Source organism: Pholcus phalangioides, unplaced genomic scaffold, assembly GCF_987345545.1.
Source record: "Pholcus phalangioides strain wild (caught in Gottingen) unplaced genomic scaffold, Ppha-v1.0 ptg000012l_1, whole genome shotgun sequence".
In the NCBI taxonomy this organism is placed as follows: Eukaryota; Metazoa; Arthropoda; class Arachnida; order Araneae; family Pholcidae; genus Pholcus; species Pholcus phalangioides.
Window position 1 is genome coordinate 12,180,956 of NW_028301605.1, and position 15,098 is coordinate 12,196,053.

General features: G+C 38.2%; 1 protein-coding gene across 2 annotated transcripts in view; it reads right to left on the reverse strand.

Annotated features, from left to right (window-relative positions):
- The window catches only part of Cad86C (Cadherin 86C), a 70,108-nt gene that overhangs the window by 13,805 nt on the left and 41,205 nt on the right, over nt 1–15,098 (reverse strand). For both annotated transcript variants that reach the window (XM_089240199.1, XM_089240200.1), the window contains exons 14-15: nt 14,011–14,175; nt 13,836–13,906 (exon numbers count right to left, since the gene is read on the reverse strand). In XM_089240199.1, the coding sequence (XP_089096325.1) occupies nt 13,836–13,906; nt 14,011–14,175 (236 nt within the window). The remainder of the gene's footprint in view (nt 1–13,835; nt 13,907–14,010; nt 14,176–15,098) is intronic.

Sequence of the window (15,098 nt, forward strand, 5' to 3'; positions counted from 1 at the left end):
AAAAATCATACACAACACTAGATACGCACTCAGACTGTTAGGTACACACACTTACACTTCCGGCACAACTCACTAGGTAGAAAATTGCCTATGGCGATAGACCTGAGTTGTGCTCGGTTAAAAAAAAAAAAAGTTTGTAGTGTAGTGCGAGATATTTGGAATACAACGGACTTGCATGTGAACCCTTCTAGACACTAATTTTGTATTCCTTCCTCTGGTGCATAATTACATCTTTTCTCAATGTAGCTTTTATATTCAGCATGTCATGCAATTTTTCTTCCTTTCCAGTAATGTCATTTCATGCATACCCAATTTTTTAAACAATGCAGGGGGACTTACGGGGGGTGGGGTATGAAGGTGGTTATAGACAAGTTTGTGCGTGTTTGTGTAGATGTGAAGTGCTTGTAAGTTGATAGAAAGGAAAAAAAACATAAAAAAACATGCGGTCCGGACAACCATTTATGGCATTGTATAGTATTTTAAAATGTGTATATATTGTTTATATAATATATTGTCAAAATAACTTTTTGATTGTGTTTCTAATTGGGTTGCTGTATTTTTGATATATGACATCCATATTTGTTATGGGCATCTTTTTCTCAGCCACCTCGTTGGGCATTTTGCCTGTTGTGGCGTTGTATTTGTATAAGTGCTACCATCAGAATACTATAATACATAAACATCAGAAATGTACACTTCATCAAAATGTTCTCTAAGCAATAGAGTTGATCAGTAAAATCAATAGTAAGAAAGAAATAATATACGATAAATCCGAGTATTACAATCGATACAAAAATTAAATCACATGTACAATTCACCAAAATGTTACATATTGCATTAATGAGAAAATAATAATAATAATAATAAATCTACCATGCAAAAAAAAGTAATATAAAAACAAGTGTGTTAGCCGAGATTATACTACTTGGTACAATACAAGATTAGCCATGTACATTTAACCACAATGTCACTCTATGCAATAGAGTTGATTAATAAATTCGATTGAGGATCTTGTTGATGAGAAAAAGTGAAAAACCCCGATTGGAAGCGATATCACGAACGATAGGATAGATAGATAGAACCGCTCACAACCCCGGACTGATGCAAAGCACCTTACTTCCGTTACCTCAAAAGAGACAGAGTTGTGTTGGAAAAGTTAGCAAAGATTTATAGTGGTGGGTCCCCTTGCTCGCAAGTTTCGAATCACTCGCGTCGTTCTCTCCATGAAGACAGCCATCAACTCGATGAAACGTACAAGTAATTTGACAAAAATGGGTGACTGAATCCAATGACTAGGGAGAAAAATTGCACGTGCACCCAGAGAGCGCAGCCAGGGATTTTGAAAGAAGTGTGGAAAAGACTTGTAGGCAAAGTCACGAAGAAAATTTGGGTTCATTGTGGAAGGCTGAATCCCTGCAAAGTTTTAGTGCACGATGAAAAAAAGAAAATGCCGAAAGTTTCTGATTGGAAGGATGAAAGGATATTGCATGAGGTGTGTGGCATGGAGATAGTGAATGGCTTACGATACACAGATGTATGAAATTCAGTGTGTCTTTTCAAGGAGCACGTCGAGAAAAGGTAGCATATTATGCCGAAACGCGTCGACCAGTTGAACGATTGAAATTTTATTTGTCTTAAAAAAGCCGCATTTGAAATTGCAACATAGCACTTAAATATTCTTCCAGTAAATGCTCCTGTTGTGCTATTTTCTAGCTTTAGCAAATCAATCTCCGATATTCCCTTTAAGGAACATCTGAAGTATAGGCGAACTCGAATCAACATTACAGAATTATCCTAAATATGACATAGTGGCCTGTGGGTTCCGATTGAAATTGGCAAACAGTGCATACCCCTGAGTAATTTCTTAGCCATCCTGGACTAGTAGTGCGATTTTCGCCATGGTTGTATATGTTTTATTTTTAAACTACTTAGAGTTTAATATTACCCATATTGGGTTATTAATCTTGGGAGAAAAGAAAGCCCAAGTAGGCTGAAGGGGAAATAAAAAGCAGAAAGTGTCACTCAACAGGGCAGTGACAGAATGTCAGTTCATCAGCCTGTTAGGACGTCATTAAGTTATAATTAATGCTATTCTTTTAACATTAATCATTCATCATAATGTATATATTACCTACTCTCATTTTTATATTTATCGTCAACTATATATCATATTAATAAATGCGATTATATGTTATTAAATGCAGTTAATTATGATTATTTGATTAAATATATATTATCTACAAAATTTGATATTTTGCAGTTGGTCTAATTATTTACACTATATATAGTTGCTTATATACATTTTTCGCAATCCGGGAACCTCCGGTCTTTTCATAACCAGAAAGTTTTTGGGTCTGGAAAAAGCTGATATCTGATCTTTCGGGTAAGTGGATATTTCCCTAAGATGTTGGTATTCTGACTCTTCAAGAGTTTGGAAGAGATTATTAGCCAGCTTTTGAGCAAAGGCGTGTATGGTGGGCATTCCTATATCGTTCCTTATACATCTATTTCTGATGAACCAATTGGCTCCCAGCATAGCTCTTATTGTTTTGTTTTGATATTGTTCTAATTTAACCATGTGTTGATTGCTCGAGTAGAGCCACACTGGTGCAGCATATAAAAGTATGGATCTTATAGCCATTTTGTATACATTTAATTTGTTCTTGATATTCAATGCTTGCAAGTATGCGTTTTAAAGTGTGTTTTGCTACGTCTGCTCTTTCTATTACTTAATTTCGTTGTTGCACAAATGTCAATCGTTTGTCAATTATTATTCCCAAGTATTTAGTACTTATAACAGGTTCAATGAATTTCCCCTCAACCACTATTCCGGCATCTGGGGATAGATCTAGTTTTCCTGTGATCCACATAAATACTGTCTTGTCTGCATTAAGTTTAACTCTGCTGTTTTCGCACTATGTTTCGACTTGATCAATTAATTCTTGTAAATTACTTAATGCCTTCTGTGGTTTTCTATCTGTACAAATTATCATTGAATCGTCTGCGTACAGCGCAGTAATACCCTTAATTGCCACTGGAAAATCATTCATGTGATAATTGTGGAGGCAAGGTCCTATAACACTGCCTTGCACTATAGATGATCTAATTCGTCTAGTTGTAGATATTGTGTCATTGATTTTTACATAAAAAGTTCTTGCTGCGAGATAATGACGTACAATTTTAATTATGCTAAAGGGTAGAGCCATTCTAATCATTTTATAGAGCAACCCCTCATGCCACACTTTGTCAAATGACTTACTTAAATCCAACAGTGCAACTGCAGCTGTATCATGATAAATTCTAGCTTCTTGGAGTGTTTCTATAACTCTTAATAATTGTGTGGTTGTAGAATGACCGTCTCTAAATCCATGTTGTTCGGGCCCAATTGTTGGATGAGATTTTTCGTAAGTGTTGATTCGTGCTACCACAACTCTCTCGAATAACTTTCCAAAATTACTATAGTTTGTTTCAGGTTAACTTTGCAGTGAAAAAGGTAGAGAGTGTATTCCTTCGCCGCAAAATATAGTTCTCATACATCGGAGGTTTACGGTGATCCTTTACGCAGAATATTTCAATTTTTTCTATGGTTTTGAAAAAAATACTGAAAAAATATGGTTTTGAACCGATGTTTATTCGTTTAAAATTTTTAAATTAGAAAAAATATTGGTTACTATTATCGAAAATCCACAGCAACGGCAACAACATTCTGGCACGATATCCTAGAAATTTTCTCCGCCAATATCACTGTCGTGCTTTTTCTGTTACACCCAGTTATATACTGAATATACATACATATTTTACATCGCTATTCCGTTGAATGTTCCATAACGATACAATTTTTCATTCAGTTTTACATGCTGTTATAGGTTTACATCAATACGAATATCCAATCAGTTTTTTTTTTCTCCCGAACATAGGCTTCAGTGAATTCAGATATTCACTTATAGATAAGAGGAAGTGTTTCTCTTCCACGAGAGCGCCAATACTATCTTGAGAGGGTCTCTATGGGTGCAGAAGTTTTGGTTTTAGATCCTCTTTTTTTTTAATTATTTATTTCTTGCCGTCTTTTCTTGGGAGAGTAGTGGATGCTGAATCCCCTATTGCCGATCACGGGGATTGTTGACACGAGTCGTGTCTCACTCACACGAACGCCATGTTCCACCCAGTAGGGCCACCCGTTTCTCCAGATGCCCTTGCTTTTAGTTTCTCTTCAAATAAAATAAGTGAGAGAGGAGAGGGGGGGGGTCTCACAGTTTGTTAGGCTTAGTGACAGTTATATCTCTAATTATACGCTAAAACGTTCTCTGTCTCTTCCATTCCTGAATACTCGCTGTAAACAAAACTCCATAAGAATCATCCATAATAACCCAATGAGCGGTACAAGAACCGTAACAAAAGACTAAAACTGTCGTGAAAACAAGTGTCATCGACGTTATACCTTTCCGGGAAGGGGGCTGGGTCAGCAACGGAAATTTCAGCAAGAAAAGTGAGTAAAAAATTTCTAAACTTTTCCGCATTATTATTATTATTATTTGGTGCTATTCCTGCATTTACACGTGAAAACAGAATTAATCTGTTCTTAATTTTTTTTTGATTGGCTTCAAAAGTTTTATTTAACGTGAATTTTTTTTAATATAAATTGAAGAAAACAATTAGAAATTCCCAAGCTTTTGAGAGCCATGGTTAGTATATGCAGTATTTTAAAATTATCCGTTGCTTTCATATTATTGTTTGGAATTTTTTTTACAAATAAATTTCAGCTAAGGGAAGGGAAATATTGCAGAAAAATATTACCATGTTTTTCGAAATTTTTAGTGTTACTTATGGCACATCAATAAAGAGTAAGACACGCTGATGTAAGATAATTATTTTTCTAAATTTTAAAATACTTTCTAATGAAAAAAAATGATTTAAAAAATCTCACTTTAATTTCTGAAAATATCGGCAGTGGTTTTTTTTAATTCTATGATTATTACTAATTTACTGTGCAATTTTTTTACACTCATTACGTTACACGTAAAAAAACTCAGTGAGATTGGCGAGAATCGGCTATACCTTACCAAGGCCGCGCATCGATACATTGGTTGAGAGGCTTTCGTTCCCATAGCAACGAGTGATGCGGTTCCCTCGTAGCTTCCCGTTCACTGCAAAGTTAACCTGAAACGAACTATAAGCAATGAGATGGGTCTCCAATTGCTTGGAAAGTGCAAATCTTGGCCAGCTTTTGGTATAATTTTAGCAATTGCTGTTTTCCAGTTAGATGGAAAATATTTGAGCTCCAGCAATCTATTAAAAATTTTGACAATATATTCTAAAATATTATTGGCCAAATTCTTCACTGCCATATTTGAAATTAGGTCATGCCCAGATACTTTCCGAATGTTTTATTATTGTTTTTAATTCATTGATATCTGTTGGAGTGAGAGCTGTTTTGGTCCGCCACTTGGCGATTATTCGGCGCCACACATGTCTGATGGCCCGACGAAGAGTCGCCAAGGCCGTCAGACACTACGGACGCCGAAAAAAAAACATCAGCTTGCAAAACATAATAGAAACCACAAAGCATAAAAATCGAAAAAAATATCAGTTAAAAAATTTACACCTGGCCCATTTTTTTAATAATAAAAAGATCGGGGCATAAGGAATTCCGGGCATAAATATTCTATGTATTAAAACTAAAACCCGGACCCTTTTTTTAATAAATGGATCCGGGCATGAAAAATTCTGTAGGTTCATTTTAAATAATAAACCGATAAAACGGAAGGCATGGCAATGGATGAATAACTAATAAATACAACGAAATAATAAAAAAAGCGCCTCAATCCTTGTCCGACTCTGTTCTAGTGTCGAATTTGATTGGACGTGCGTGATCACAGACGTAAAATCGGGATTTTCTTCCTTGTAACCTTTTGCATGTGGCTTTGGCGCTACTTTTTTTTCAAGCAACTGTGACGTCATAGAAACGTCACAGTAGACCGCGAGGCTACCGTAACTTTTGATCCATTTGGCGCCACCATATTTCCTAGCGACATTTAATAATGGATATTCTAAATTTAACTTCAGTTCGGCAACCAGGATTGATGCAGTGGGAAGTTCACGGGACGCTTAAAACGAAGGTTATGAGTTCGAGTCCCTTCGTAAATATTCCAATTTTTTTTTTTCTAGCATCTTCGTTTGAAAAGTTTAATTTCTTATCACATTTAATTTTTTTCTTTTAACCTTTGCACGGGATAAACATGATTTATTATATTATAATTCACCACAAATTGTCAGATGCACGGGAATGGGGGGCCACCCCCGTATAATAAGTTATCGTTTATTGAATCACTAAAAAATGTTTTCTCTTTTTTTCTGCTTTAATCAAAATGTGGTTCAGTTGCATCAAGTTGACAATAGTAACGGCTCGCGAAGCGAGCGCCCAGCGAAGCTGGGCCCTGCTATCATTTATTGATTCATAATGCTGATAGATTCATTAGTAAACCAAACATAGAAATTGTGTTTCGGCAAGCCACTGTATTTATTGCATGTCAATATAATTATTATTATATAATATGTATCATTATTATTATGATCGTTATAGTATTATAGTTAAATTATATGATTGTAATTTATTATCGTGTGAGCAAACGAGACGTAATGACAAAATAAAAGCGAAATCGTTAATAGACGCTGGTGTTTGGCGATAAGTTGCCAAACGTATTAGCAGGAGGTACACTTTACACATACGGTGATGTTTCTATAACGTCACAGTAGCCTGATTCTGATTGGCTGATAATGTCAAAAATATAAATAAAATCGCCATAACTACGAAGAACAGCCAAAACTAGAGAGGAAATCCTTAATCAGACGTCGTTGATCACGTGATACTAACTATCCAATCAATGCCGACACTAGAAAAGAGTCGGACAAGGATTGAGGCGCTTGTAATAATTGCTTGTGCATTCATTCATCGAACATTCCAACCAATTATCCTACTAGTCGATTTTATCGACCCGATGTTCTGGACTATGGAATCTCCAAAAACTTTAGGCACAACATCTTTTTCGAAACAACTGCCAAACTTAATTCAACTCACAACCCTATTATTTTCACCATCGATATAACTAGACCAAAGGATATTCCATATCAACTGGTTACCAACTGGGAAATCTTCCGCTCTATGCTGGAAACATTACCAGTGTGGAACTCAGCGGAATTGACGACGAACTGTATTGAAAATGCAGTAGTTGATGTGACTGAACAAATTAAAACAGCTATTCAAGCCTCTACCAGGAAGATTAAGGCAAAAGAAAACAGATTTGGCATTTCGGAAGAATTACGGGACAAAATCAGACTAAAAAACCGGGTCCGAAAACTCTGGCAAAGATTTAGAAGACGGTCTGACAAAACCACTCTAAACAGACTAGAAAAGGAAATAAGACAAGAAACAACTGAATATGTCAATGAGAGATTCACCCACTTCATTGAGGAGGCCACAGCATCCGATGGCTCACTTTGGAAGGCGTGGAAAATCTGTAAACGAAAATCTCCAGCGGTGGACAAAATTACAAACGAACAAGGTCAACTGTTGTATACAAATGAAGAGATTGTTGAAACGTTTGCTGATAACTATGAAAAGCAATTCATGCCAAACAGTCTGCAATCTCGAAGTATTGCTTCAGCTCATCATGGAAAAGTTCAGGAATTCCTGGATAGAGTTCGCTCGGATGCCTTGCGCGGAATGGGTGCTGCCGGTTTGACCAATGTTGACGAAATCAGGGCATAATTAACGAACTAAAAAAGCTTCTGGTCATGATGAAATTTCAAATCTCGCTCTTAAAAATCTTCCTCTTTCTATCCTCAAATCATTCACTAATATATTTAATAGCATGCTTCAGACAAGCTATTTTCCTAATGTCTGGAAACTTTCTATTGTCAAACCTCTTCATAAATCTGGAACTGACCCACTTTTCTCTCAAAACTTCAGACCTATCAGCTTACTCAGTAACATTTCTAAAGTCTTTGAACGTATCTATATTTCACGTCTTGACGCTTTCTTGTTCTTCAACAGCATTCTTCGAAGTGAGCAGCACGGATTCAGGTGGGGCATTCTTGCGTTACTCAGCTGCACAGAGTTACCGAGTTCGTGATGACTGCGTTCAACTACAAATAGCATGTCTGTGCTCTCTGTCTGGATATATGTAAGGCCTTCGACAAAACGAATCACACGACCTTATTATCCAAACTAATTGACCTGGGTTTGCCTGACTATTTCATCATCTTTTTAAACAGTTACCTTTCCAATCGAAGATTCCAAGTCAAAAATGGCAACTGTCTCTCAACTGTTAGACCAATAAGAGCGTCTGTCCCGCAGGGTTCTTGTTTGGGACCACTGCTCTTTGCGCTATACATCAATGACTTCCCAGCTCCTCAGCGCGGAATGCTTGGTCTATTTGCTGACGATGCCATCCTGTTGACCAATCACAAAAAAGGGAAAAAATGTATTGAAAATTTACAAGAATCAACTGAAGACGTTGAGGACTGGTGCCAAGACAACGATATAAAGTTGAATCATCAAAAATGTCAATATATTTTCTTTACAAGACGGTACAAGTTTCCAAGAACTCCCATATACATCGGCAATACGGTGTTGACAAGAAAACTCCAAGTCAAATATCTAGGTTGTATACTAGATAAGTCGCTCTCATTTTCTCCTCAGGTGATGTACGTAAGAAATAAGGCCTCACAAACAGTTGGGATGCTATCCAGAATCACATTCCCACAGGCCAGGCTAACGTTGAGGAATAAAGTAATTCTTTTTAAAACTATTATTCGTCCTATTCTGACATATGCTGCCCCAGTGTGGGCTCATGCCAGTCTTGCAAATATGAAACGTTTACAGACACAGCAGAACATCATTCTTCGTCAGTTTACCAGAGCCCCCTGGTATGTGAGAGGAAAAAACATCCGTAAAGATCTTGACTTACCACTAATCTTGGACTATATCAAGGAGCTTGCCAATGCTCATTTTGACAGGCTACGATCTTCTGAACACCCGCATCTTAGAGAAATTGTCTGTTATGACCCTAGAATACCCACAGTACACTCTAGGCCAATGGACTTGCTGAGCGTGGATTGGGTGACGAATTGATGTATTTTTCAGAACATTTTCATGATTTTGATTTTTTTTTTCCCAAACAATTTATCAATTTAATATCAGTTTTGTTTGATATTGCGGATGCTGTGATCGCAATTCAGAGGCATTTATATGTTTTTTGGGTTTTTTTTCCCAATTAATAATTTTTCTCATTTATTCATAATTTGCGCTTGCATAAAATGGTGCATTGGGTTCGTGTCGTGTTGAAACTGATGTTATTACAATACAGAGATGATATGTGTCATGTCTTCATTATAACTTTTTCTTTGACGTTCTTGATTATGGTTATATGACTGATGAGGGTTCAACAGTACCTCAAACATCTCTGGTTAGTGTCTCTCGATTATGTAAATATTTATAATGTTGGGGTTTTTGGGTAGCATATCATCAGCTACTTCCCTTAAGACATTTCCCCCTTGTTCTTCGATTGTGTTGTGTTTTATCTCGATGAGCATTCATTTCGCGAAGATTTGTAAACAATACTCTCCTGGCTCATTCATTCTCTACACACACACACACTACATACCTTACACACATGCACAAACTTGTCTTTTTCCTTCTCATACCACCCCTGGTGATCTGTAAGTCGCCAGACAGCCTGCAAAGGCTGGGCAGCGACGGAAACGTTCAATTCTGGTCTGGTCTGGTTGTAGATCTGATTTCTTTACCTCTGTTGTTCTATTTCGGGAACATCAGAGATTGGTTTGCTAAAGCTGGAAACAGCGCCACAGGTAGCATTTAGTGGAAGAATGATTAAGTGCTATGCTTTGCAATTTCAAATGCGGTCGTCGTGATGCAGATCAGGAAAATTTTAAAGACGCTTTCACTTCAAAAATTGAAAATTGTCCTGGGCTAAAGGCGTGTCAGCCCCACACGAAGCTGCATTAAAAATCTTTAATCTCGAAATTTTTCCAAGTGGATCTTCTTTCCTCAACCCTGGGACTAGAGGTGGTGCACAGGTAGACTTGATACAATTATTCACCCGTTGTAATTGATATTTGCGATATCCATATGGGTTCAAATAAAATTATACCCCTCAAACTTTGGTTCATCATACATCATCGAGGAGAATGTGGGAAATTTCGATCTGGAATACGGGATACCAACACACACACACTTAATTTAGCCAAAAGTTTCAATTTATTGTTTTAAATGCAATTTGCTAATTACTGCTAAAATGCTGAAGAGCGTGGAAAATAAAAGACTGCTACAAATCGCAGTAAACAAAAATGTACAATATTTCACGAAAAAAATATTCAAATTATCTGATTATGTATCATTGAGGAAAAATATGGTAAAAACTGGGATCTTAAATAATAATCCGTAAAATACGAGATATCGCCAGTCGTCATCGAAAAACATTGCCAAAGGTAGGCACAATCACCGATCGTAATTGAATTTGCTGAAAAATTTCAGGATCTCTTAAAAAAAATGTGTAACGAGCCAGCTTTTATTAGGAAATTTACTTTAAAGACGCTTCCGGTGCTCCATAGTTGGACATAGTAAGAAGCCGAATTTTTCCTTTGCCTTTATTTGACCGTTCCGGAAAAATTACTGGGTGGGAGATAGGAGCCATCAAAATACACACTTTTCCCTCGTGACATAGCACATACTTGTTTCTGCAATTAAGGTCCCAAGCCCTGCCTGTTCCCACAAGGTTTATTAACATCTCCGTCGTCAAAGTGTGGCTCAAATGAACTAATGATAATTTTTAAAAATTTTGGTGTCTAACTAAAGCCTAAGCTGTCGCGCCCTACAAACTGTCGCACGGATGCACCTTATGTCACCCCTGCATAAGAAACACGATCATTCTACGGATACTACCGTTAGAGGACACCTCCACTAACGGACACTTTCTTGAATTACATCGACTCCTCAAAGTATTTTACGGACACTCCTCGTTAGTGGACAAAATTTAAGGTCCCATGGGTGACCGTTATCGAGATGTTCAACCAAAAAATAACAAAGTGGATGAACAAGGTAGATATGTTTCCTTCTTGTAGAAACGTTAGTCGTTTCTACCAAATCCAACTGTTATTAATGATCTGCTTAGGTTTTCTGAACATTGTTCAGCGGTGAAAAAAACTTAAAAATCGAAAAGAGTGTTCGGATTCATTTTCAGAAAGGTCTCTTCACGTTTTCTTGAAGTGATCTTTCCACTTTTCGGGGGCTCAGTCGTCCTGGATTGGAGTATGCCCTCAGGTTTTGGAGACCATACCTACAGAGGGAAATAGATTTTGTCGAGGGGTTGTAGAGAAGAACCACGCGTGCTCTTGATGGCACGCGGGGCTAAATATATGAAGATAGACTTGATTTTTCGAAAATGTTTAAATTGGAAGAGCGTAGATGGTTGGTGAGGGGGGGGGGGATATGTTCAAAGTGTGTAAAATTTTCAATGAAATGTATTTTTTCCTCCCTAATACAGGAATACACCAAAAGTGGAAACCTGGGTTTTCTTGTGAAAACAGGAGAAAAAGATTATTTTTTTATATGCTAGCGAATTATAAAGTATGTGGTACTGTCGACTACCCCCAAAGTCGATGTGGTACTGTATACGGAGAAAATGTGGGGACATCTATGAATATTAGTCATGTGCTATTGGTTGCATTTTTCAATTTTTGTACAAGATCTTTTATCAAACCTTTATAGTGTAATCCTAGCCTTAAATTCGTCCTCTCCGTACGAAATTATTGTAATGTACTTCCTCTCAAGTAAAGACAAAAAAAAGGAAAAGAATATTTTTTTTTCGAGCGTAAAACGTGCTTTTGCCTACTCACACAAAAAAATTCTCAAGGTTACATTCTTATCTCAAATCAGCGGATATACAGGGTGATTATAAAAAAACTATCCCGACATATGGACGCCTAACTATCACACCATTCACAGAAACTGAATGAAATTTTGGCATAAGGTATTTTGATATATGCGCTCAAGAATGATATGGAAAACAACAGTGTCACTCTAACAGTTACAGTGAGAAAAAAGTTACGGGTACAGTGAGAAAATTTCGAAAATATCAAATGGCAACACCAAGTTTTTTGTATTGGAATGTGATCTCCATTGTGAAAAACCCTAAATAGTGTTCGAACGGCAACTGTAGCATGAAAATCACCGGCGGTAGATAGGCTAAAAGTGAGGACAACCAATAAGGACAGAGAAGCAGCATAAAATAAAGCATTTTATTGTTTTTCACAAATTTTCCACGCGACCTTGTGGAGGACTAATCAGGCTGGGATCTCAGCCGAAGAAACGGTGTGACGAATGAAACGAACATTAATGCTCTGGTGCACGGCAAAGTCCTTTTTCCTTGCCTAGCTCCGGGGATTTTCGTGCTACAGGTGCCATTTCAACGCTATTTAGTGTTTTTCAGTATGGAGATCGCATTCCAATACAAAAAACTTGGTGTTGCCATTTGATATTTTCGAAATTTTCTCACTGTAACCGTAACTGTTAGAGTGACACTGTTGTTTTCCATATCATTCTTGAGCTCATACCTCAAAATACCTTATGCCAAAATTTCATTCAATTTCTGTGAATGGTATGATAGTTAGGGGCCCATATGTCGGGATAGTTTTTTTATAATCACCCCGTACTTGGCAAGCGAAAGAATGGTGTTTATAAGATCTTCCATAAAACTTCCGACGTAATATTACGCCAGGAACATTGGTATGGTTAAAGAGTAGAAGCTTCTATAAAATACGGGTCACATAGCAATCCTATGTTTGAATGACACTGCATGGATTTTGTACAGCAGTGTTCAACGGAATATAATAAGGAATGTATGAACCAAAGCAATAAACCACCAAGTATAGGAACCACACATGCTCAACCTATGGCCCATGGGCCAAATGTGGCCACCAGACTCGTCTGATATGGCCCGCGACCTTAAACTCTATTTTGTAAAAATGAAATAGCTGATCGGGAAGTGTGCCGTGGATCATTCAAGTCATCCGTTAATGTGCTGTAAGCCACTTATGTGATCTGGAAATGTGCCTCTCAAATTACCCGTGATGAAGTGTATGTGTCCTGCGACACATTCACGAATCACTTGAGTGACCCGTGGCACAATTGCAGATCACTCAAGTAACCCGCAGCATCGACGCGACAAAGTTCTGGGGCACTTCAGCGACCCGTGACCAAGTTTGTCACCCGTTCTATATCATTTAAATAACACGCCCAATACTTAGTCATTCGAGTGAACTACTACTACTACTTAACCGTGCATGCACCTCGTAGACGGGATTTCTAACGAATCGGCACATGCCGGAATGTGTGTTCCGAGTATATGCTTGGCCCTAACGTATTTACGTATGTTGTCGAGTTGCGCATGTTTATTGTTCGTGCTGCCATCTCGCTTTCATTTTCTGAAGTAAAGATGGAAATGCATGTGAACTGCATCCCAGTTCTAGATCACTACTTAAGTGGCTCCTGCAGCATATTTACAAATCATCGCGACACATTTCCAGAGCACTTAGGTGACCCGTGGCTTTGTTCCTGATCACCTAAGTGGCCCGCGGCACAGTTCCAGATCATTTGTGTGACCCGCGGAATATTTATTACAGATAACTTGAGTGACCACACATGAAAGGCCCGCGACACGTTTTCAAACCAATTAAGTGGCCCGCACTATCCTAAGATTAAGCACCCTTGATATAAGCCATAATTTAAAGAAACAACAATCGTAAATAGATTTACTTACTTTCCAGCGATAGGTCCATTAACAGCCGTGTATCGCACCATCCCGAAGCTATCAGTGTCTTCATCGGTTGCCTAGAATTTCGAGATTATAAACATGCTCAGCATCGCGCATCAAACGTATTAGAACACGATAGCCACAATCAATAAATAATTTAGCGTCATGACATGAATGATACCTGAATCTTAGTCAAAACGAATCCAGGTGAAGCGTCCTCCGGCAACGTCACGTTGTAAATGCCATGAGAGAATTGAGGAATGTTGTCATTGGCGTCGGTCAGCTTCACACGGATCTCTGCCGTCGCGGACAGTGGCCTTGTGGACGCAGTCTCTCGAGCGACTATCTGCCAGAGAAATTCCAAAAATCACTCACGAAGCTATAAAATCCGATTGTGACATAAATCAGGGTGTTATTTTCAGCCGCGTTAAGCCAAATTCTGTTACATAGATCAGTGTTTCTCAACCTCCGGGCCCTAACACTAGTCCCACCGGGCCGTGATTGATTCCCAGTTTCATTTTCCCATTAATTTCTCGTTAGTTGTGTGTATGACCGGGCCTTACACCTACGCAAAAGAGGGGGCGCGGTAGCCCGGTCGATAAGATGCTCGCCTAAAGTACCAAAGGATGTTTAGAGGTGTCGCGAGTTCGATACCCAATTCATTCTTGTCAGAAAACTTTCCTGACACAGGGGTACAACAAAAAACGGCGACTTGACCACAGCAAAAAATTGCTACCGCAGGGAGTCCCCCATCGACGGGTTAGCGCACCAACCTCTCGATGAGTATAAAAAAAACAAGCCTGCCGTTCGGAATCGGCAATAAATTGTAGGTCCCGGTCTAATTAGCCCTCGTATGCAGAAAAATGACCGTGATGCGACAAAAATGATCAAATGATCAACGCAAAAGAGATTTACCGGTCCGCGGGCTTCCAAAAGTTGAGAACCACTGACCTAGATCAGCTTCACGGCGTATGGGACTGTTTCTTTTTGAAAATTAGTGAAACAAATGACGTAATCAGCGCATTTAAAACAGGACTGTAAGCGGATTTGTAGGACTTATACTTATATAGGAACCGAGAGAAGATACCCAGGTTCTGTCACACTCGGTGATGTAAGCACATTGTCCTAGGGGACTCGGGTGTCTCCGGGAAACCTAACCATTTATTGAGCTTTGAACAAGATATATACACACATGGGCTGGTGTCATTATGCACATTGCCAGTATAAAACAAGTATGGAATTTATGTTCAAAAAATGATAACAGAGGGA